Source organism: Oreochromis aureus, linkage group 4 (assembly GCF_013358895.1).
Source record: "Oreochromis aureus strain Israel breed Guangdong linkage group 4, ZZ_aureus, whole genome shotgun sequence".
In the NCBI taxonomy this organism is placed as follows: Eukaryota; Metazoa; Chordata; class Actinopteri; order Cichliformes; family Cichlidae; genus Oreochromis; species Oreochromis aureus.
Window position 1 is genome coordinate 32,365,639 of NC_052945.1, and position 22,991 is coordinate 32,388,629.

Genomic DNA, 22,991 nt, shown 5'->3' on the forward strand with positions numbered 1-22,991 from the left:
AGAGAGTTTTTAGATGTGGGAGATTTGTGACGTTTAGTGTGGAGTGTATACTTAGTGTGTTGTGTTGTCTTGTGTAGTTGTTCTGTTGTGTAGTAGTTTTGTTTTGTGTGTCAGTGAGGGCACTAATGAATGTCACAAAGGCACATTTGCAACGTAAACACTGTCACTAAGTAGAAAACCAGCGGAGTGATACACCTCCTGTTGTCAGGCCTGCAGGTTTATCCCTGTGCTGTTCTCCTCTGTCTTTTGATTTTTCAATTCAATTCAATTTTATTTATATAGCGCCAAATCACAACAAAAGTCGCCTCAAGGCACTTTATATTGTACAGTACATCGCACAATAATAAATACAGAGAAAAACCCAACAATCATATGACCCTCTATGAGCAAACACTTTGGCGACAGTGGGAAAGAAAAACTCCTTTTTAACAGGAAGAAACCTCCGGCAGAACCAGGCTCAGGGAGGGGCGGGGCCATCTGCTGCGACCGGTTGGGGTGAGAGAAGGAAAACAGGATAAAGACATGCTGTGGAAGAGAGACAGAGATTAATAACAGATATGATTCGATGCAGAGAGGTCTATTAACACATAGTGAGTGAGAAAGGTGACTGGAAAGGAAAAACTCAATGCATCATGGGAATCCCCGGCAGCCTATGTCTATTGCAGCATAACTAAGGGAGGATTCAGGGTCACCTGGTCCAGCCCTAACTATATGCTTTAGCAAAAAGGAAAGTTTTAAGCCTAATCTTGAAAGTAGAGATAGTGTCTGTCTCCCGAATCCAAACTGGAAGCTGGTTCCACAGAAGAGGGGCCTGAAAACTGAAGGCTCTCCCTCCCATTCTACTTTTAAATACTCTAGGAACAACAAGTAAGCCTGCAGTGCGAGAGCGAAGGGCTCTAATAGGGTGATATGGCACTACAAGGTCATTAAGATAAGATGGGGCCTGATTATTTAAGACCTTGTATGTGAGGAGCAGGATTTTGAATTCAATTCTGGATTTAACAGGAAGCCAATGAAGGAAGCCAAAACAGGAGAAATATGCTCTCTTTCTAGTCCCTGTCAGTACTCTTGCTGCAGCATTTTGGATTAGCTGAAGACTTTTCAGTGAGTTTTTAGGACATCCTGATAATAAAGAATTACAGTAGTCCAGCCTGGAAATAATAAATGCATGAACTAGTTTTTCAGCATCACTCTGAGACAGGATATTTCTAATTTTAGAGATGTTGCGCAAATGGAAGAAAGCAGTCTTACATATTTGTTTAATATGTGCGTTGAAGGACATGTCCTGGTCAAAAATGACTCAAGGTTCCTCACAGCATTACTGGAGGCCAAGGTAATGCCATCCAGAGTAAGAATCTGGTTAGATACCATATTTCTAAGATTTTCAGGGCCGAGTACAATAACCTCAGTTTTATCTGAATTAAGAAGCAGAAAGTTAGCGGCCATCCAGGTCTTTATGTCTTTAAGACATTCCTGCAGTTTAACTAATTGGTGTGTGTTACCTGGCTTCATGGACAGATAGAGCTGCGTGTCATCTGCATAGCAGTGAAAATTTATGCTATGTCTTCTAATGATGCTGCCTAGGGAAGCATGTACAATGTAAATAGAATTGGTCCTAGCACTGAACCCTGTGGAACACCATAATTGACCTTAGTGTGTGAAGAGGACTCTCCATTTACTTGAACAAATTGGAGTCTATTAGATAGATATGATACAAACCACTGCAGCGCAGTACCTGTAATACCTACAGCATGTTCTAATCGCTCTAATAGGATATTATGGTCAACAGTATCGAACGCAGCACTGAGGTCTAGCAGGACAAGCACAGAGATGAGTCCACTGTCAGAGGCCATAAGAAGATCATTTGTAACCTTCACTAAAGCTGTTTCTGTGCTGTGATGAGCTCTGAAACCTGACTGAAACTCTTCAAATAAGCCATTCCTCTGCAGATGATCTGTTAGCTGTTTGACAACTACTCTTTCAAGGATTTTTGATATGAAAGGAAGGTTGGAGATTGGCCTATAATTAGCTAAGACAGCTGGGTCTAGAGATCTTTAATCACAGCCAAACCGGTTTACTCAGGAACAAATAAAACACTGAAATAAACCAAACATTAACATTTAGAAGTGATCTAAGTGACTTATATATCATTTTTAACCTCAGTAGTGAAACCTCTATTAATAAAAATAGTGTACATGTACATACGTGTACATACCTTAATAAAAACAAGCAGGTGAGATGTTAGAACGCTTTTATTTCTATTTTAGTGGACACTCAATACTATAGACAGCTGCTGGAGTTTCTTTAACCTGAGTAGTGAGAAGACCGCGAGCGGGGGGGGTTGAAAACGATGTGCCGGGAGTCCGCTGTTGAGTTTTGGACGAAATGCATTCTGGGATATTTAGCTGTACCAAGTCCACACCGATGCATGCTCGATACATCCGGGACTTTTTCGCGTTCTCGGCTTGATGCGTACTTCGAATTGGAACAGTACTTGGTCTCCGACTGATGACGTATCACGAGTACACGAGAACGCAAGTACGCACAAGTACGCATATTGAGAAACGCCCCAAGTGACAGCGCCCGTGGACAAACTTTTTTTTTTTACTGGCACACATCATTTGTGGGGTATCTTATTGCGAAACATGATTGTTCTCTCATTTTAGTTTTAGTAATATTTTTAAATGGTTGTACAAAATGAAAAAACGGCAGGTGTATTGGCTGCATTTTTAGATAAATAGTTGTATATGTTTACAAAATGTACAATTTATATTTGCATTTCAAGTTATAAAAATTTACTCAACATGTCTGTTTTTTTTTACAGTAAAAAATACCACTAGGGTTTAAAGTTCTTTGTGTGATTTCAGATCAGTAATAGTACTATTAATAGTAATAGTAGTACTAATGCAGTATGTCAGTGAAAAAAAACAACTAAAAGAATGATACCAAACAAGGCAAGGGGGAAAAAATAAAATGAAACAATTTGAGGGTGAAATACAAACGTAAACTCAAAATTAGTCAAAAATGGCCGGTTGTATTTCAGACCTCAGTGGGTTAATCCAACAAATCATGAAAAATTAGGTTAAAATTTTTGTTCATGACAGTGCAGATTTCTGACATTTTGTGTAATTTAAGCTGTAACAATGTGATTGTTTTCTAACAAAAAACAGTGTGAAACTTAAGTTAGACTTGTGTTTGTAAATGAACCGCCCCATGTTGTGTAGCTTTCTGGATTTTATACTTATTGGGCTACATATTTATTTATTATACAGGCTATACAGTACATAACATCAAAACTCACATGTTTTATGTAACTAAAGTGTGTAATTATGTGGGCTACAGACAATAATTAAGTTATAGACTATATTTATATGAAAAACATGTATACTTACTGCATTTGAATCATTTTAACCATATGTAACCACCTGCATATGTGTTTGAAAAAAAGCCTTGATTTTGCCACCCCATTTGATTTCTTTGCCACCCTCTTGCCACCCTAAGAAAATTTCTCTAGATCCGCCCCTGGTCTTTTCCAAAGTAATGCTCCAGGTTATTTCCTGCAGACTGCCTTTGCTCAACAACTAATGAGCTTAAATGCATGAAGAGCTAACCCAACAATTTTTGAGGAACCTGTTAAGTGCAATACTGCTAGCATTTTACAAACTGTCACAGAACAGCGGCTACTCTGTGTGTTGCTTCCACAGACTGAATATAAAAGATGTAGAGCCACAAAGACATCAGTGAATACTCCGGTCATGTAGTCTTTCTGAGTGTCAACTTGACTGAAAAATCAAGGGACATCAGCTCTGATAGGCTAGCAATGACATGGTAAAACATACCCTACTTTCGAACTAGCAGTTTAGACCATCAAGTCATCAGGAGGGTGCTCACTGAGGTCACAAATAAACGGAGATAAAATCAACAGAGCTTGAACGTCAATATTTGGTATGACCACCTTTATTTACCACAACGACAAGCACGTCTTTGGATGTTTCTGCCTTCTGTTCTGTTGTCTGTCATGATGATCTCACACTGCCTCAACAATGTTGAGCTCTGATTTTTGGGGAAGCCAATCCTTGACTTATAGTGCTCCATTGGCATTGTCATGCTAAAAATTAAGCGATTGTTGTTTCAGTATACACTGGTACTTGGTGCCACATTACCTAAGCAGTTTCAGATGCATGCTTCACAACTGTGTCCTAAAACATAAATCCAAAAAATTTTGCCTCCTCTTCTTCATTATTTAACAGACATAACATGCAATTCTTGTTTGAACCAAATATTTCAAATTTGGATTCATCACTCCATAAGACCTGTTGTGACTAATTTTCAATTTAGCAATTCCATGGAGACCACGATGGATGGATCAATTATAAGGCATAATAAGGCCAAAGACATCTTTCTAACATTCACACTGCACCACATCCATCAGAGAACAACTTGGGGTTATCCCCAAGGATATTTGGCAAGAATGGAGCAACCAGGGATCAAACCACCAGCCTTCTTAGTAGTACAGGACCCGCTCTACCGCTTGAGCTACAGAAAATCACTTGCAAAGGTAAAGAACCTACAATAATACAGAGAAGACCCCAACAATCAGATGACTCACTATGAGCAAGGGCTTTGGTGACAGTGGGAAGGAAAAACTGCCCTTTCTACTTTCAAGATTAGGCTTAAAAATTTTCTTTCAACAAGGCATAGTTAGGGCTGGATCATGTGATCTTGAATTCCCCATTACAATGCAATAGGCCCATGCTGCTGGGAGATTCCTATGATTTTCTTTCTTCTTTTTTCACTCACTATGTATTTATACATCTCTCTGCATTTAATCATTAATTAGTCAATCTCTGGCTCTTTTCCACAGCATGTTTTAGCCTGTCTTTCTCCAATAAGCCCCATGATGTTGCCTCTACCTGAGCTTGAAAGTAGAGAGGGTGTCAGTCTCCTGAAACCAAACCCGTAGCTGGTTCCACAGAAGAGGGGCCTGAAAGCTAAAGGCTCTTCCTTTTGTTCTACATTTAAATACCTCAGGAACCACAAGTAAGCCTGCAGTCCGAGAGCGAAGTGCTTTAATGCGGTGATACAGTAGGATGGGACCTGAACATTCAAGACCGTATACGTGAGGAAAAGGTTCTTAAATATGATTCTAGATTTAAGAGGCAGCCAATAAACCAGTGTGGGCAAAATATGCTCTCTCTTTCTAGTCGCTGTCAGCACTCTGTCAGTTGCTGCAGCATCTTCAAGTGACTGAAGGCTTTTCAGGAAGTTTTTAATAGTGGTGGGCGGATCGATCCAAATATCGATAGTATCGATCCCAAGTCGGGATCGGTATCGGATCGATACTAGCCTGGTTAGATCGATTCTTTACTTTGAGTTCTGCTTGTTTGCTACGCTGTGCTTTCGGCAAAAACGAAACAGCCAGGTCGCTGGACTCGCCGCTCCTGTGACAGCGGAGAGCAGGCACACTTTGCTCCCCCCCCCCCCCCCTTCTTATGTTTCAGTGTTGCGCTGACACATCATGTAACTTAGACACTTTGGGGGTTGTTGTTTACATATTAATAATATATATTGTTTTTGTTGGTGTATAGAATGTTAATTGCCATTTTGTATTATAGTTTATCAACAGTATTTGTTTTAATTTGTTTACTGGTTTGCGTGCACTTAAGATTAAAAAAGAAAAGAAAAAAAAAAAGATCGCCACCACGGCAGACCCTACGGCATTTTCATGTTTCGCGCATCATTTATTCTTACAATAATCCCACGGTTCCTGTAATAGTACATTCAACGGCTGCAGCTCTCCGCTGGCAGCCGTACATCACCACCACCAAACCTGCAGCATCGCAGAACACGCCCTGCCACATACCCCTTGCCCGCTTCACCCCACCCCGCGAACAGGCGAGGGAATCGGCCCGGACCGTCGGCGCCCCATGTCCCGGCCCAGCGACGGGGAAGTGTCCACTCTGGCGGTCGCCCACGCCTCCAGTGGAAGCCCGGGAGCTGGCCTGATGGCCACCCATATGGCAAGCAGAGGCGGCGGAGCAGGAGTGGAAGTGAGCCGGGGCTCAGAGGCAGCTGGGCAGACGGCCAAGCGGACAGCATGCCGCCCTCAGACAGGACCCCAGCACCTCGACCTCCATCTCCAGCTTGGCAGGTCCGCTGCTGGCGCTGACCCCGAGCCGCGGCGCTGTCCACCCTTACAGTGATCACACGGTTGCTGTAACAGTAGCCTACATTAAAGCGGCTGCAGCCCTCCTGCTGCCAGCTGTACACATCAACACCAAAAACAACAACAGCACAAGCAGCGCACAGGTTTTAAGCCGGTGAGGCATGATTGTAGATGCAATGAAGGTAAGATTCCAGTTTCCAGTAGCAAAGCACCGAAAGAAGTTGCATGTTACAGATACATTAAGGGGAATGAGAGTAAGGATATAAGCATAGGTGACACAGGTGAGTCCATCTCACCAGCAGCAGCATCGCAGACCACAGCCGCCACAATAATAAAGCATTTTTTATTTAATTATAAATTAATTATTTCTCCTAATTATGTCCTGGATTTTAAGTAATAAATAATACAAAAGGAAAAATCACAAAAAGCACTTAAGGTCATGAAAATTAATTGCGATTTAGCAATTCAATGAGGCATCCACCTTATTTATTGAAAAGTATCGGTATCGGTATTGGTATCGGCGATACTGGCCCGTATTTACTTGGTATCGGATCAATACCAAAATATGCAGTATCGCACACCACTAGTTTTTAAGACATCCAAATGATGTGCATGCTGCACAACATGCAGAGATATGCCACATTTTCATCTAATACCTCTTTGGGAATCACTTTAGTGGTGTAAAAATATATATATTTTTTCCACATAGTCCATAGATCTCAAGCTCAAAGGGAGAGAGATCCAGAGTCCGGGGGCCACCGTTACAAAAGCTCTGTCACCTGTCGTTTTCAGTCTCGTATGATGGACAACCAGCAAGCCCCCTGGTAATTGTTATGTGTGTCTGTTTCGTTTGTCTTGAATGACACATTGGTGTGAAGTGGCTCAAACAAAATGATTTCTCTGAAAATGGTCAGGTACAATTACTGGACTGAAAAGGAGTGAAAAAGAGGCCAGTGTTCAAAGAAAACCTTCAAATGACCCAGAGAACTAAGAACTGATTACATTTCAAGCATGTCTGGCACCTTGGAAGCAAAACAATAAGGGGCACAGCTCTGCAAGGAAAAAAAAACCCACACTGAGTTTCAAGGTTTAAAATTTGTGCAAAATTTACTGCAAATTACCATCAGAATCAAGTAGAGGCGCTGGAGAAACAGCAAACTCTACCAAAGAATGCTTGACTGGTGTAGTAATTTCCACTGCTTTCTACAACTCTACTAATCAGTAAAGGTCTGCCTATGCGGCAAAACACAGCAGGAATATATCAATATTACTTGCATGTTAAAAACAAAGCAGACAAAAGAAGTTTAAAAGGCAAAACACAGAAGAAGAATTTACACCAGCACAGAAAAGTCTTTTTTGTTGTTTTTATAAAAACATGTCTTCTCCTCTCACCATATCTTTTTTGGAAGAGATGCACACACTAAAAGGCAAAAATAAAGAATGACAATTAGTCTTGCAACATTTGTAGACTGTAAGAGACGGACACCAAATAATTTCTTATAGCAGCATACAATTTTATATGCAGTTTTTTTTCGTAACACTTTTAGCTCTGACTTTCACTTCCTTTGGTTAAAATATCAGCAGACAGCAGATCATATTAACTAGTTACAGTCATTAAGGGGCCAAAATAACACTGGCGTGTGTTTCGTATTTAAAAAGGGAGTCCCATAAATGCGATTAAGGTTAGGTAACCGATTGGTCTTCACCCCACTTAAATTTGATGAGATTTGAAGGACATCATTGACCTCACAATACATTCATAGAAGCTCTGCAGTGGATGGCTTGCTTCTGCTAAGTTAACAGACTTAACACAGAGGCTATGTTAAAAAGAGGAAAACATTCTACAGTGCAGTGGAACAGACAAAAGACACGATATTCACAACAGGCCATTGAAGTTAAGTATATGTGCGCGTCTCATTAATGGACAGTATCGTAGGCACGAGACAGGTTTAGGGCGAGCCAAGTCTCAGCTGTCACAACAGTATAAATGTGTGCCTTTTCAAAGCTGTTGAAGTCTGTGGTTACGCTGACAGTGTAAGCACCCATGTTGTCGACGAGAAGCCAGTCGCCCACGTACAGCTCAGGAATCCAGTAGCTTTCGGTTATTTTGTCGATGCTGTCGCAGGTTGGACCCCAGATGATGGAGCGGTATCTCGGCTCGCTCTTCTTAACAGCCTGCAGAGAGGATATCAACTGAGACTTATTTAAAAAAAAACAAACAAACAAAAAAAACCACACTGTCTGAATTAACACTATGCTCAATTTTGTCAGATGTATGTTTAATGTTCCAGCAGGCGTAACCACAGTCCTCGATTCTAATCTTAGCACACATGATGTCACTGGCCTAAACATGCAGAAAAATGCTGGTGTTGAAACCATGGATGTTTAGCACTTTTCACTAGATGTGAAGAGAACCCCCCCCCCCCAAAAAAAAACCCCACACACAACAGTGAAATTCTTTTATAGAGATGTTGTTGATATTTACCCTGTGAGGGTACGGTTCAAGTTTGCTGTGAGCGGGGTCAAAGGTGATGCAACTCATGGAGCCGTACACACCGTCGTTAATGTAGTACATCATCAGTCTCTCAGGGCAGCTTTCTGCTCCATCTGGAGAACACACAAACGAGGAATGATGGTTGGGCAGCTCAGATGCTCAGAAACTACAACCCTGCACGCCAGGCTGTGTCAAACAGTTACATATAGCTACAACACCTGTGCATTTACTGGCTCTGTCCTCGACAACGACTCTTTTGGCGATGACGTTCACTGCCAGCGTGAAGGCCGATTCCACGTAGTATCTGCCCGGCTCTGCAATCACCTCCAACCCACTGACAGGTGGGAAGAATTCATCCAGCGATCCGTTAATGACTTGTGAGAACTAGGAGGACAAACATGCACACAAGGTTAACAATTTGACTCCATGGCCTTATGCCTCTGTTCACAATTCTTACTCTTTAAAACAAGGCAGGGGTGCTTTGTGGTAGCACGGGTTCCTCCCACAGTCCAAAGATGTGCGAGTTAGGTTAATAAATGGTTGTCCATCTGTGTGTGTGTGTGTGTGTGTGTGTGTGTGTGTGTGTGTGTGTTAACCTGCGATATCCTGGCAACCTGTGCCTCTGTGGGTCTTTACCCATGATGGCTGGGACAGACTCCAGCCCAACTGTGACCCTGCACTGAATAAGTGGAAGAAAATGGATGGATAGTGTTGCAGTGGTTAACTTGCACTATAAGGCAGATCTTATATTTAAACGCTCCTCCACAACTTGAGTTATGCATGAAAGATCCAGTGTCTGCGTGAGAGTGCAGACAAAAAGCTCATCTCAGAACACACATACACACCCCAACTCTTTATTTACCGTTGGCGAGCCCATTTTACATGCAGTCTTCAAATGACTGTGACGCTGTTACTGTTTGTGCTACAGACAAAATTCACATGGTTCCAGAAGAAGAGAAGACGAGCTTCCACAGGCTACTGCATTCCAGCAGATACTGGGTTCAGGACATCCAGACAAGTAGAGCAAAGACACCGAGCTAAATGACAGCACGCTCTCCTGAGTACCAGCCCGCTGTCACTGTGGGAGAATAACAAACACACAAACATGTGTGTTGGCTGGTGTAAGAGTTGTTTTTTTCTCCCTATAGCCTTTTAAATTAAATTTCTTCTTCAAAATCAATAAAAATAATATGACAGAACAAATTTCAGCTCCCCTGAACGCCCTGGGAATCTCAAATGTACCAACACCACCATCATGTGGCCACTGCTCTCCTTTCACCCTGCTTTGAACTACAAATCCAGAAAAACTGATTCCAAATATAATCTGCAGCGAGCAGAACGCTGTGCATGCTCTAAACGGGAACGTGGGAAAACAAAGAAACAAACCAACTGATAATGAAAGCATACGAGTCAGGTTTGTGTTCACACATCATTTCTTTGCTTGTTATATTGTTACGTGTTGTATTTGTTGTAACTTCTGCTAGACATTTTATTTCAGTGAGATTTTTACCTGGATAAATAAAGGATGACCATCAGGTGAATGTCTTTAAGGTTTCTCTGTGTTTATAAGTGTAACTGCCCCACACTCCTTCCCCACATTTTGTCACCCTGGTTGGCACCAGGCTGGGAGCTCACTGACCCTCAGGAGGCATTCCCTAAACTGCCATCTCAGGCTAGATATCCTTGTTTCCTTGTTTACCACAAAGATGGTGTTTACCACAGAGCATTTCATCAGTGTGTGAATGTGTGCGTGAATGGGTGGATGACTGGATGTGTAAAGCGCTTTGGGGTCCTTAGGGACTAGTAAAGCGCTATACAAATACAGGCCATTTACCATCCATCATAAACTAACTGTGTTTGAGGCTGTGGTTCTTTGCAAGTGAGTGAGAACTGATTGTATACTGTATATTTTTTGACTTTTCATACACAACCCTAAGAAACAAATCCTTTCAACTTGTGGGGAGTTAATGTACCAGAGCTGGTGATGAGCAACAGGACTTATATAATGTGGTGGAGACAATGCTAAAGCAGAGACTTTACCTCTTCAAACTTCTCTTGGAAGTCTCCAATCTTAGAAAATCCTCCACCAATGTCCAAGAGTCTCATCTGGAACCCCAAAAAACTCTGAAAGAGATCAGTGTTGCATGCTGGAGCTGCAAATAAACAATACAGGAATTATTGTTGCGTTTGTGTCACGACGGCTCACCGCTACATCAAAGACGCACCGAGCGTCTTCGATGGCCTGCCTGAAGGCCGAGCTCTTGGTGCAGCCGCTGCCCACGTGGAAGCTGACCCCGACCACCTCCAAGTTCAGCTCTCTGGCACGTTCCAGCAACTGTCTAACTGTGGGCAGTCTGGCTCCAAACTTTGGACTGAGTCTTACCATCGATTTGGAGTCGTCCACTGCAATTCGTATTACCAGCCTGGAAAGTGATTCAAAGGTGTTATTGCAAATCAATCCTCTCAAAGGAAGATGCACCAAATGCTGAAACATAATAGCGGCTGCTCACTTACTTGGCTTGGGGATGGACAAGAGAGATTTTTAAGAGTTCCTCCTCATTATCAAAAGTCATCAGATTCACTCTGTGAGCGCAGGCGTATCTGATGTGAGACAGCGGTTTGGTCGTGTGGGCGTAAATGATGTCATCGGGCTTCACTCCAAGCGACAGGGCCAGCTCGATCTCAGCCTGTGTGGGACCAAGATGCATTTCTACAAGAGCTGACTCTCAAGAACACAAACTAATCCGCATTATTTTAAGACATTCCATCAGCACCTTGCTGGCACAGTCGAAACCGGTGTCCAGAGCGCTCAGCATCTTCAAAACTGCTGTTGTGTTGTTGCACTTCACTGCATAGAAGGGTTTCACCCGAGGCAACAGACTGATCCACTGCAGGTGCCTCTCTAATATATTGTCAAGATTTACGACATAGAAGGGCTCCTCGCTGCCCTAGAAGATGCATTTTTTTGGAGACATCTTCATAATCATACATTATTTTGATAGCCATCACAGAACATTTGGACAAAATTAAGTTATTTGAATGATACAATGCCTCTGATGCTCACCACTGAATACAGCTGTCTAATCTTGCCATCAATGACGTCACTGATGCTCTTTCCAGTCTCTAATATGTCAATGGGATTCCTCTCAAGAGACAAACCATGCATGACTGATCCATTTGTAGTTTCAGGTGCTCGAGGAGACACTGAGCAGGAAAAGGCAAACATGTCTAGATTCATACACAAGAATCAACTTCATACACAAAAACCAAAACATCAAATTAAGTCCCCCCCCCCATTTTCTTACCATAGGATGAAATGTTCTCCATACAGTGGAAAAAAGAAACCAACAAAGCTATACAAGCTATTTTCAAACAGGCCCGAGTGTGTTTGCAGGGCTTTCGAGCTATGCAGGCACACTTGATGGGATTAAGTCTAACAGATGCTCATCTCAGTGTGCTGCATTTTATTAGCTGAGAACAGACTTTTCTCCACCTACCTTTAAGGAAAAATAAATAAATTAAAAAAAACCCATTAGTATTTACCTTACAAAACCTGTAATACTATTTTTTTTTTCCTGTGCAATGTCAAGATGTCTCTAAACTAATTACACTAAGACAAACAAGTCCGCTGTTATGCAGTCACAGTCACAAGGGAAAAGCCCGTGAGGTTACGTTTCAGTAGTGTTTCCACGTGTGCGTGTCAACCTGCAACCTCTAAACATGACAGCAGCAAGTTTTGAATGTATACTAATAAAACTTTGCAGGAGTGCTGAGTGGGGTCATGTAAACAATCTATTATAATCCACCATGGTCATCAAGATCAACTTGAATGTCGTTGTGGTTGTCTAAGGTAACCTGTTACATCTTTAAAGTATCATCAAGAGAAATCAGCTGCTGGGCAAGGTATAAATACAAAGCAATATAATACTGACGTCTGCAATAGTAAAATAGTGATGTGCTATGTGAAGACCGCCAGGCAGGAACTTCAATAACTTTATGAAATAGTGATGATGCAAGGACTACGCTGGGAGATGAAAATCAGGAGCCCCTCATGTTTTACAACTTTACCTGACTCATATTTGCCTGATAGCCTGTTCAAAGTCATCTTCTCACACAAGTCCAGAAAGTTTCCAGAGAAGCTGGTATTTTTTAGATTTTTCTCCTGTTGTTAAATCTGAAAAAAAGCAGCACATTTATCATATCTTTTATCAAATACGCGGCAGAAGGTCAGCATAAACAGGCAGTGAAAATACGTTTTTGCTGGGAGTCCTGTGTGAACATGTGCGATAAAGAAATTTTGACCTTGAGCACCCAGACCCACAGTGGCCTGTCCTCTGGGTGCATGCTTACTCCCTGAGCATCTGGCACAAACAGTGGAGTGCTCTCACAGCAAAACAGCATTTCTCAGGTTTCTATATTTGTATTACGCTCCCCGGAAGTCCTGCGCTGGCACTTCACCACAGTCCTGCACCTGCACAGCGAGCAAATCTGAATCTGTGTCAAACTGACCTCTTTTCTGTGTGAAAGGCCATTGCTGGTGATGAGAGCCGCATCTCCGTGGTGTTTCCCACACAAAGACGTGACACAGTGTGTGCTTACAGCAACCGGAGTGCACTCTCACTCATTTTACTAGCAGGCAAAGCCCTTGCCTTCTGCTCAGAGAATGCAACAAAACCCCAAGTTCACCAGAAGAACCAGCTGCAGTCCACAGGACGAGACACTCACTAATAATTACCAATTATGTTGCTAAAAATACTCAACTGCCTGGGAAGAGCTATTGCACTTCCTGTGAATAACACTGAGGAAATTACTCCAGAAAAAGGCTGCTATTCAGCCAAGAGTGTTTGTGAGACAGTAAGTGAATGAGGAGCAACAACTTAATCTATTACCTACATATGCTTCTACATAAAAAGGCTGTATCTTAAAAAAAACAACAACTTGTAAGATGGTGCTTTACTCCCACTAAAAGCAAATCTGTAAAAACAAAGCTGCAGATATTGCACCTCTTATGAAACCATGAAGTCCAGAGTGGGGGTCTGATAGGATTAGAAGTTCTACTCCATTACTAGCATACACATACATGTGTGCAAATGTCTCTCCCCTGACCAAAACAGACAAAATTTAGTGGGAAAGACTGCTGCAACTAATCTGAGCAGCTTTCAGTCAGCTAGTCCAATTTTCCAGCCTGAAGTCAACACATGAGGTGAGGAATGAGACCAGGAGACCGGGTAACACATCCTGTAAACCTGCCTAATTAACAGGTATGAAATCTCTGACTAATGATGAATCACATCTCAGCACATCCTCAGACCTCTGTGTGCTGATAAGTAGGAGTGTCTGCAGTTTTTAAAAGTGTCACAATTTTCTGTGACTTAAACAAACCTTCATTCCTTGGCTTTTTCCTGTTAGGCGCAAACAATTTCACAGCAATTTCAAGGTTCTACAAGCATTAATATGATAGTACAATAGCGCACTTCTTTGTATTTGTAGATTTATTTCAGTTGCAGACAAACATAAGTCTAAGCCTGCATTTGAATTCTGTTTTTTCATTTATTCTTTGTTTATGCTCTGATTCAAACACCACTGAGGCTGAAAGAATAAAAACTAAAACAATCTTGTACACTTTTAAACATAAACTGTAGACTGTGGTATTAAGAAGTCTGTTAACATTTTTATAGCTTTTTTGTCTGACTACAGAGAGGCTTAACTTGATTGATACAGTAGCTCGTATCCAGCCTTATAGAGCAACATGTCTTTTTCTAGTAAAGTCTATTTCTGCAAACAGTAGTGACCAGATGCATTTCTCCGGTCCTGTGTCAGGGCCGTGCTGATTTTTTTTTTTTTTAAACTTACTGTTCATCTGCTGTAGATAATAGGCCTGGCATTCCTTCACTTGTCCATTTTTCTAAAGTTTTTTGTTTTTTAAGGACATACTGAACACCAAGATATGCCAAGATTTGGGCTAATAGCTTGTTGAGAATCACTTTGTTGGTGTAAAATACTACTTTATGCCTGTCAAACTGTTGTCTTTGGAATTTTTGTAGATTTAACTGAATAGGGGAGTTTTTGCAACAGGCTGCTACTACCAAAGGGCCTAAATATACAGTTTAAAATTGGTTCTGTGCCAAGATGTCTATTATGTATAGACACAACACTGGTTTGTCTTTTTTTTTAATGTTTGTTAAGTGGCTTACAAATCCCTCTGAAAATATTCAGTGAAAGGACTGGGCCAAAAATGCGTGAAAAAGCACTTCACAAAGCCTGCAGGAGTCCTGCCTGCTTAGGAGAGCTTGGAAGCAAATACAGGGGAGGCTCAAGACTTTTACACAGCACTGTTTACTTCCGGACAAAAACACCATTGACCTGTGGTATAGTGGAGGTGTGCATTGCCTGTGTTTGCATGGACCATTTACCTAACCTGAAGATGGAAAGAGACACGTGGAAGCGGCTTCATCTCTGGGTCGTGCAAGGCTGAAGTCCAGTGCAGAATGCAGTGTTGCCAACTCCTCAGTAAGGAAAATCGCTATTGGCTGTCCTAAAAGTCGCTAAATGTCATCGCCTAATTTGCATAATTGGTCATACTAATGTAATTGTAACCTACGTTGTTGGAGAGAGAAATAACATCGTGGAAGAGACATAAAGTGAGTAAAAAACGTCCTAAATGCAGTTAGAATTTATTTAGAACTACAAATTAAATTTCTTTTAGCAATTATTGTTTTTTTTAATGTCACAATTCCAACCCTGCTCCTTTATCCGGGTTTGGACCGGCAAAAGTGAAATTGGCACTCTGGTGGAGTTACTTTCTGTGTGTGTGTTTATAAGTAGTTTTAAACCTTGTGATCCACAAAACAGCATAACAGTAAAAGAAGAACTGACTGCGTTACAGTCAGTGCGGGAGCAGCGGCTTCGCTCATGCGCGATTCATTTGCCGTTTGGACGCACAGGTGCGAACGTCTCCTGCCCTGATAGCAGCTGGGGGAGGACTGTCCTCTGCCTGTGAGTGCTTTGGCACGGGTGAGGTGCCCATGGCAGCACCGCTGCTTGTTGAGAGTAACGGTGCGTTCACACCGAACGCGATAGAGGCGGCCAGAGCGTCAGGTTTACATGTAAAGTCAATGGAAAGAGGGTGATGACACGCGATTGCGCGTCCGGCGAAAATTCTGAAGCAGATTTGCGTCGCGAAAACGCCAAAACGCCTGAAACGCGCGTCAGTGTAGCGCGTCTGGCGCGTTTGACTCGCGGAAAAAACCACGCGCGTGAGTTTTTGTGTTGCATTTTGTGCATACGCGTCTTTCGCCTCTACCGCTCGAGTTGGAAAAATTTGAACTCCAGCGTCAAGTCGCGCCGCGTCAACCAATCAGGAGCCTGGTGACGTGGCTGTAACCAGGTCAAAGGGGCAGATCAAACCAAAGCCCTTCATTCTTCATTCAGTATGGAGGAAAAACTCATCAACGCAGTGGCTAATCGTCCAGAACTATACGATGCTAGCTGCTACTTCTACCGGGACAGGAATAAAAAGGACCGAGCTTGGAGGCACAGAAGTGAGGAGATCGGGCAACCTGGTAAGTTCATTTGTTCTTCTTTTTAATTTTCAGACTGACCCGATGAAGCGCGCTAAAGCTAGCAAGCCCGCCTACTGTCCCGCTATTTTCCCACTGATGTACAAATACCGTTCTGGTTTTATGCATGTTGTCATATAGGAATATATTGTTTATTAATAAACAGCACACAGTGGTCCCGCTCATCCGTCACTGCCTCGCTTTTTTCGCTGATTTTTCATTGCACCGTACAGCATTGCATTCTGCAGCCTGATTGACAAATCTCCTCCGTGTCGTGTCTCCTGCGCTTGCCAAATTGATCATGTTTGGTTTTGATAACCATCACGTCCAATAGAAAAAACAGCACAAAAACACTCATAACTATGACCCTCATTCGGAAATAGACACCTGCACCGGGAGGAAAAGGAAAAGGCGCACGAAAGTGGCAGGCAGATGAAGACAAAACGCGGCATAAAAATACTTTTACGTTTTGCAATCTACAAAGGTTTGCACTTTGAGAATCAACTTGTGAGAACTGTGACTAATGTTCATGTGTGTGGGGAAAAAAGTGTATAAAGTGCGTGGCGAGGGGCTAGTTATTCTGAGAACCCCTGCTGCAATAAAACAGGGACCACTGTATATACTTTCTCTATGATTATTGTATTCAACCTGTTAACAGTTAATATTGTCTTGATAGAACCAACTGATTCTGCTGCAGAGCATCCCTGTTGCTTCTCCTGGCTCCCCAGTCCCTGAGCTCCTGCTGCTGCACCCACAGGTATGTACAGCAAGCACTGATAGCTTTTACTCGGTGTGGGATTGCCTTGTGATCACCTTTACTAAATATCTACAACTAATCTGATTATATCCTGTTTTGTTTTTTCAATGTTGAAATTAAAATCTAGTAGCAGCCTTCTCATTTCTTTGTGTTTTGTGCTGTGTTTTACACGCCCAGAGAGGAGGACAGCTCCGAGGCAGATGAGGGACGGGTCCCAGGACGGTCCATCGGCGGTGGAGCTGGCCATCCTGGAGTCCCTGAAGAGGCCACGCCAGTCTGCAATGGAGCATTTCCTCCTCAGCCTTGTTCCTGCTCTGGAGAGCAGCTGGGTTTTTTTTTTTATTCCTGTCTCTCTGTAAATAGTTATATTTTATATATTTATGTTTAATGTTTTCTCTGTGAGAATTTTAATATTATTTCAAATAAATTTTTATAATGACTAATGTCTCAGTTCTACTACACAGCAAATGTTGGCACACGACTTGACACATGTAGAATTTATTTCATATTACACTAATGACAGAATATACTAATACAGTGGGATGCAAAGGTTTGGGCAACCTTGTTAATAGCCATTATTTTCCTGTATAAATCGTTAGTTGTTACAATAAAAATGTCAGTTAAATATATCATACAGGAGACACACACAGTGATATTTGAGAAGTGAAAAGAAGTTTACTGGATTTACAAAAAGTGTGCAATAATTGTTTAAACAAAATCAAGCAGGAGCATAAATTTGGGCACCACAAAAAAGAAATGAAATAAATATTTAGTGTATATCAATGTGTGTGTCTCCTATGTGATATATGGGGGCCTTTGTCTGGACGTGCTTCCCATCCAGAGCTCCACAGCAGAGAGGGAAGTTCCAGCGCTCCTGGAATCCCTCTGTGATGGACCGCCAGTCTCCAGGTGAAGGCACAGCCATGAAGTCGCCCACTAGACAGTCCCAGATGGCCGTCGCTACCTGGGGGTGATCTGGCACACCGTGGACACACCGACTCTGAAACTGAACGCGATGGTCCTGAAGGAGTCCCGGTGGCAAGGAACCTGGACAAAAGTGTTCAAAATTAGTATTATGTGTACTGCAGTTACAAAATACATTATTCAAATTCCAAAATACTTTTGTGATGTCAGATTTAAATTACAAAACATAAATCTTACATAAAACATTTTCTAATTATAAGGATAATTACATAATATATATTAGATATAATATAAAACAGTCAGTTGTGTTTTGTTTTAACTTTACCATATCATAATTTGATTGGTAGCAACTTTTACCACTACAGTGAGCCAATCACTCATAATTCCTAAACATGTAAATCAGGCAGGAATGAAGTAAGACATTAATAGAAATAAAGAGTTGTATGTTGACATGTAGCCCTTTCCTTGCTTAAATCATTAATATTTTGAAAATTAATCTGTGATAAGACATAGCTTATCAAGATAGAACCATATAACTAAAGATGAACCAAACTGTTCACAATTTTATCTACCTCTCAGTTTAAAGAAAGGCTGGTGACCCCTGTTATAGAGTCTGACAGCTGCGAGGATTACATACAAATATTCATCTATACCAGAATTAAACCAGGTGTAAATAAGGAGTGAGTATCACTACAAAGATTAACCCACAGTGGCCCTTGTACCAGTTTGATATCAGCAAACACAGAGAGCATACACTGATAGACACCACAGCCATGCTATCAATGCAAACACTGATAACAGCATAAATTGAATTAAATCGGGACTTGATGAGACCTTTCAAGCATCACTAGAAATATTATAAACAGTCGTCTCCATACCACAGTTTGCTATCAGTAAACACCGACGGCATTCATTGATAGCATAGCACATCCATGTTAGCAGTGTATAAACGATAGTTTAGCATATATTAGCACAGGTATCAATAAAGGACTACCGTATTAAACACTTTTACTAACCGCAGGCAGATGGACAGGCGCTCTGCAGGTGGGATTGAGCACCTGTAGTTGGTGTCTAGGCGGGCGATGCTTGGACCAACGCGGGACAGCAGGTCCTCAAACTGGGCGAGGGAAAGACGGCGATATCGCTGAAATCGGCTGTCATCCAGGCGCAGCTCCTGGAGCAAGTGGTGAAACTCACCAAACTGCTCACCCGTCTGGAGGACTTGATGGACCCAGGTACGGCGAGGACGTCCTTAACGCTGCTGCTCTGCTCTCCACAGTAAATAGAAACGCTAGCTCGACAGCTGCCGTCTAGCAAAGATACTGTCTGGCACAACTTCCTCCCACATCCCTCCCACATTTCCGGTTCACGCGCGTCAAAATATGCAATTTTGACGCGCGATGGATTTTTCTTGGACACGCGTCGAGGTGCGAATGTGCACGCGTCAAATTAGGGGCGTTTGGGTATTTTGGGGCGTTTTCGCTCGCGTCTATCGCGTTCGGTGTGAACACACCGTAAGAGCGATACGCGTTTTCATGTCAAAAAGTCGTCATAAATAAGTCTCCAGTAATACCAGAAAAAGTCGCCAGATTTGTCGCTAGTCGCTTTTTAGAAAAAAAGTTGCTAAGGAGATCTGAAAACTCGCTAAATATAGCGACAAAGTCGCTAAGTTGGCAACACTGCCAGAATGACGGTGCAGGGAGCAGACTTACCAGGAACAGATGCCCCCTACAGGCTTATATAGGAATCTGCTGAGGTATGAAAACAAGCTATAATACTTCTGTCCAATCGCTAAGAATATACTGCACACATAACTTCAAGCTAATTTTTGACTTGTCCTAAGGTTAATCTATGGTTTATTTTAAGGGCAGACTGGATCGTCACAGTATAAAAAGAAGCCAGTTAAACCTAAGGGATATCAGTCTGTGCAATTAGGGGGGGGAAAAAAACATACATTTTAGCTGCTTTGGTGCAAATCAAAGTGACAAAAGGTGCAAAGGATATTATGCAATATTATTAACATTAATATTATTATTAAGTGAATGTGTAGAAAAACATTTGAACTTTAAACTTTTATTTTGAAATTTTAACTTGTTCTAAAGTTTACACACGCAATGATACTTATATAAAAAAACAAAACAGAGGTTTTGCAGATGGATAGTTACACGAACATCGAGAACTGCAAACGTCTGATTCAAATTGTACTTTTTTTAAAAACTACTTGAAATCCTAATTTGTGACAATTTACAATTGCTCAACTGCGCCCTCTCCAGGCAAATACACAAATTTGACATTAACAGCACTTCTTGTGCTAACTAAGGATTAGGGAATCCACTGTCCTTTGGCCACCATGTTGGATTCACAACCACGTGGCACACTGAGCCACAGTAAATATCCTTCGAAGCTTTGGTTTAGTGAATAATGAGGAAATAAACACACACACCAGAAATTCTGCATTCTTTATTAGGTGCACTAGCAAAAACGAGCGAACGAGTGTGTAGCCTATCTGTAACTGTGTACTAACTATGCAGCGTAAATGCTGACGTTTGACAAGCAGCCCTCATGAAGGCACTGACTGACACTGAGGGCCGTCAATCCATTACACTTAAATGACACAAAAAAATGAGTCTTCCTCATTACCTTTGTGAATTACCTAAGTGAATTGTTGCCCCTGTGGTAAAAATACAGAAGTGCCTGTTACAGGGCTAGTTCATGGTTGACCAACCTATAACAACAAAACATGTACACAAGTAAGGAAAAAAGAGTTTGAGTTTGTCATGTCCTGCTGTTCACAATTAAACACATATACACATCCTTCCTTCCTGATCATTTCTAAGAGTCTAACCAAGAATATCACAACCTTCATGCAGACTTCCCCATGTTTATTAACCTGCTGGTGATAGCTCATGTGTAATTGATTTTAGGTCATTCGGTTGAAAATCGTGTAGACAGATCACCCAGGATCCATCTCTGTTGCTAAGCAGCTTTGTCCATCAGTCCACTGGCTTGTTATGACGCACACTGCTATGTTTTATGATCTCAGACACATGAGCTGGACATCACTTGTGATAATTTGTGTATTTTCTTTCTCATCAACCTTACAAAGATGTACAGGCACAGATATGACAGCTGGATAGGCCGTCCATCCTCGTTGTCTGTTTATCCCAGATTACTGGTTGCCTCATTAATTGCCTTGTTTTAAGCTGTATTAAGCAGCTCCTCCTGATATTCAGTCAGGAACCAGAGAGATTCATCGATTGCTTCCTTTTGCTTATTTGTGAGGACCAATGTTTGTAATCTTGGTATAATATATGCTTCCTCTCTAGGCATTGATTCACATATAAAATCTACCTCGTGTTCCTGTTTCCTTCATTTAAGGAACATTTAAGCTACAGTCTGGCCCTCTGAACTGGGGAAAACTGGTCCTTTGTTTCGTTGTGTCAAGATTATTGTAATGCTCCATTTACCAACTTAGATAAACCGTCGCTTTTATGCTTCCAAGCTAGAAAAAATGTTGCAATGAGACAACAAACGTACTCTAGCAAGCAAGTTCACATTGCGCTGATCTTATTGTTTTTTTTGATGGCTTCCATTTGATTTTAGAATTTGTTTTTAAATTCTCATATTTGCATGCAGAGCTCCAGACTAAATATTTCAGCTTCCTGTTAAATACACTGCTGCTCGCTGTCTTTACTCAGAAAACTGAGAGGACTGAGGCCTGCAGGCTCCAATGTTCTGGAACAGAACCTCCTCTGTTTCGCTGAAGTTAAAAACTTTTCTGTTTAAACAGACCTTCTGTTTTTTTCGTTGGTCATGTTTTTATCAAGTTTTTTTTTTATTTATTCAATGTGTTTCCTTAGTCTAATATGATCCCAGTGGTAATAGGAAAATTAGGAGCTGTAACCCCCGAACTGAAAGAGTGGCCCCAGCAGATTTTAGGCACAACATCAGGGGTCTCTGTCCAGAAGACTGTAGTCCTAGAATCAGAGGAGATACTGTGCAGAACTCTCAAACGCTCAGGGCTCTGGTAGATGACACACACAACCATGCTGTGAAGTGACTGTGCTGACCAGTGTTGTTTTAAATTTATTGACTTTATTGTCAATTTATTGACTCACGAATCACTAACACTGCGAGATCTGCCAGAATAGCTTCGTCACTCTGTGTATTATGTAAATAAAACAATGTAAAAATATTTGTGATTCTCAGAAAACCATGTTTATTCACAATAGAACACAGAAACCAGTGTTCAAACTGAGTCGTACTATCTCACACTGGGGAGCAACTGAACATTTTATCCTCAAAGTGTTAGAAGCAGGAAAAATGGCCAAGCATGAGGATTTGTTAAATTATGATCAAACTGAAATGATTAGATGACCGGGTCAGATCATCTCCAAATCTGTACCTCTGGTGTTCCCAGTCTGTGGTGGTCAGTATCTATGAAAAGTGGTCCAAGGAAGGAACAGCGGTGAACCAGGGACAGGGTCGTGAGCGGCCGAGGCTTGAGTGGCACTGTGTGGTCCAATCCAACAGACGAGCTGCTGGTTAATGCTGGTTCTGATCAAAAGGATACACGATGCTTCAGGAATGGTTTGAGGAGCACAGCAATGAGTTTGAGGTGTTGACTCAACCCAGTTATCTGTGGGATGTGCTGGACAAACAGATTTTTTCAGTTTAAACATTCAATATGTTTTCTGCATTCTGCTGTGAATAAAATATGGGTTTATAAGATTTGCAAATCTTATAAACCCCAAATCTCAATTTTACACAGCATCTCAACTTTTTTCAAGTCGTGGTTGCACGTCTTCTCCACCAAAGCAGTGCTGATGGGAAAGCAGTGCTTGTTTACTGTATTTGAAAAGTAACCTAGTGCTTTATGAATTGATCAATCATGCTAAAACCCCATATTATGCTAATCATCATTCATAAATCATATGCTATCCCTGTAAATAATACACGACTAAAGACTGAATCTATCAAAATTACCTGCTGACATCATGTGAGACATTTTCTGTCTAAATGCTGGTTACTTCTCTTTGTATCCTCTAACAACCTCTCTGTTTTACAAGCTTGCTGCATTTGCCTTTGTTT

At 41.6% G+C, this 22,991-nt stretch overlaps 1 protein-coding gene across 8 annotated transcripts; it reads right to left on the reverse strand.

Annotated features, from left to right (window-relative positions):
• Window positions 1-7,311: 7,311 nt before the first annotated feature.
• LOC116321929 (ornithine decarboxylase-like) lies at window positions 7,312-22,889 on the reverse strand. Of its 8 annotated transcripts, XM_039610738.1 has the most exons (11): window positions 15,074-15,180; window positions 12,729-12,834; window positions 11,966-12,157; window positions 11,725-11,864; window positions 11,435-11,608; window positions 11,175-11,347; window positions 10,867-11,083; window positions 10,701-10,784; window positions 8,879-9,044; window positions 8,652-8,773; window positions 7,312-8,341 (listed from the first exon to the last, which is right to left on the reverse strand). In XM_039610738.1, the coding sequence occupies exons 3-11, from the start codon at window positions 11,985-11,987 to the stop codon at window positions 8,084-8,086; spliced, it is 1,356 nt and encodes a 451-aa protein (XP_039466672.1). In that variant the 5' UTR covers window positions 11,988-12,157; window positions 12,729-12,834; window positions 15,074-15,180; the 3' UTR covers window positions 7,312-8,083. The 8 variants fall into 8 exon arrangements, with proteins under 8 accessions (XP_039466672.1, XP_039466674.1, XP_039466670.1 ...); XM_039610740.1 differs by lacking the exons at window positions 12,729-12,834; window positions 15,074-15,180 and adding an exon at window positions 22,887-22,889; XM_039610736.1 differs by lacking the exon at window positions 11,966-12,157 and having other exon boundaries at window positions 15,079-15,180.
• Between the last annotated feature and the right edge of the window lie 102 nt (window positions 22,890-22,991).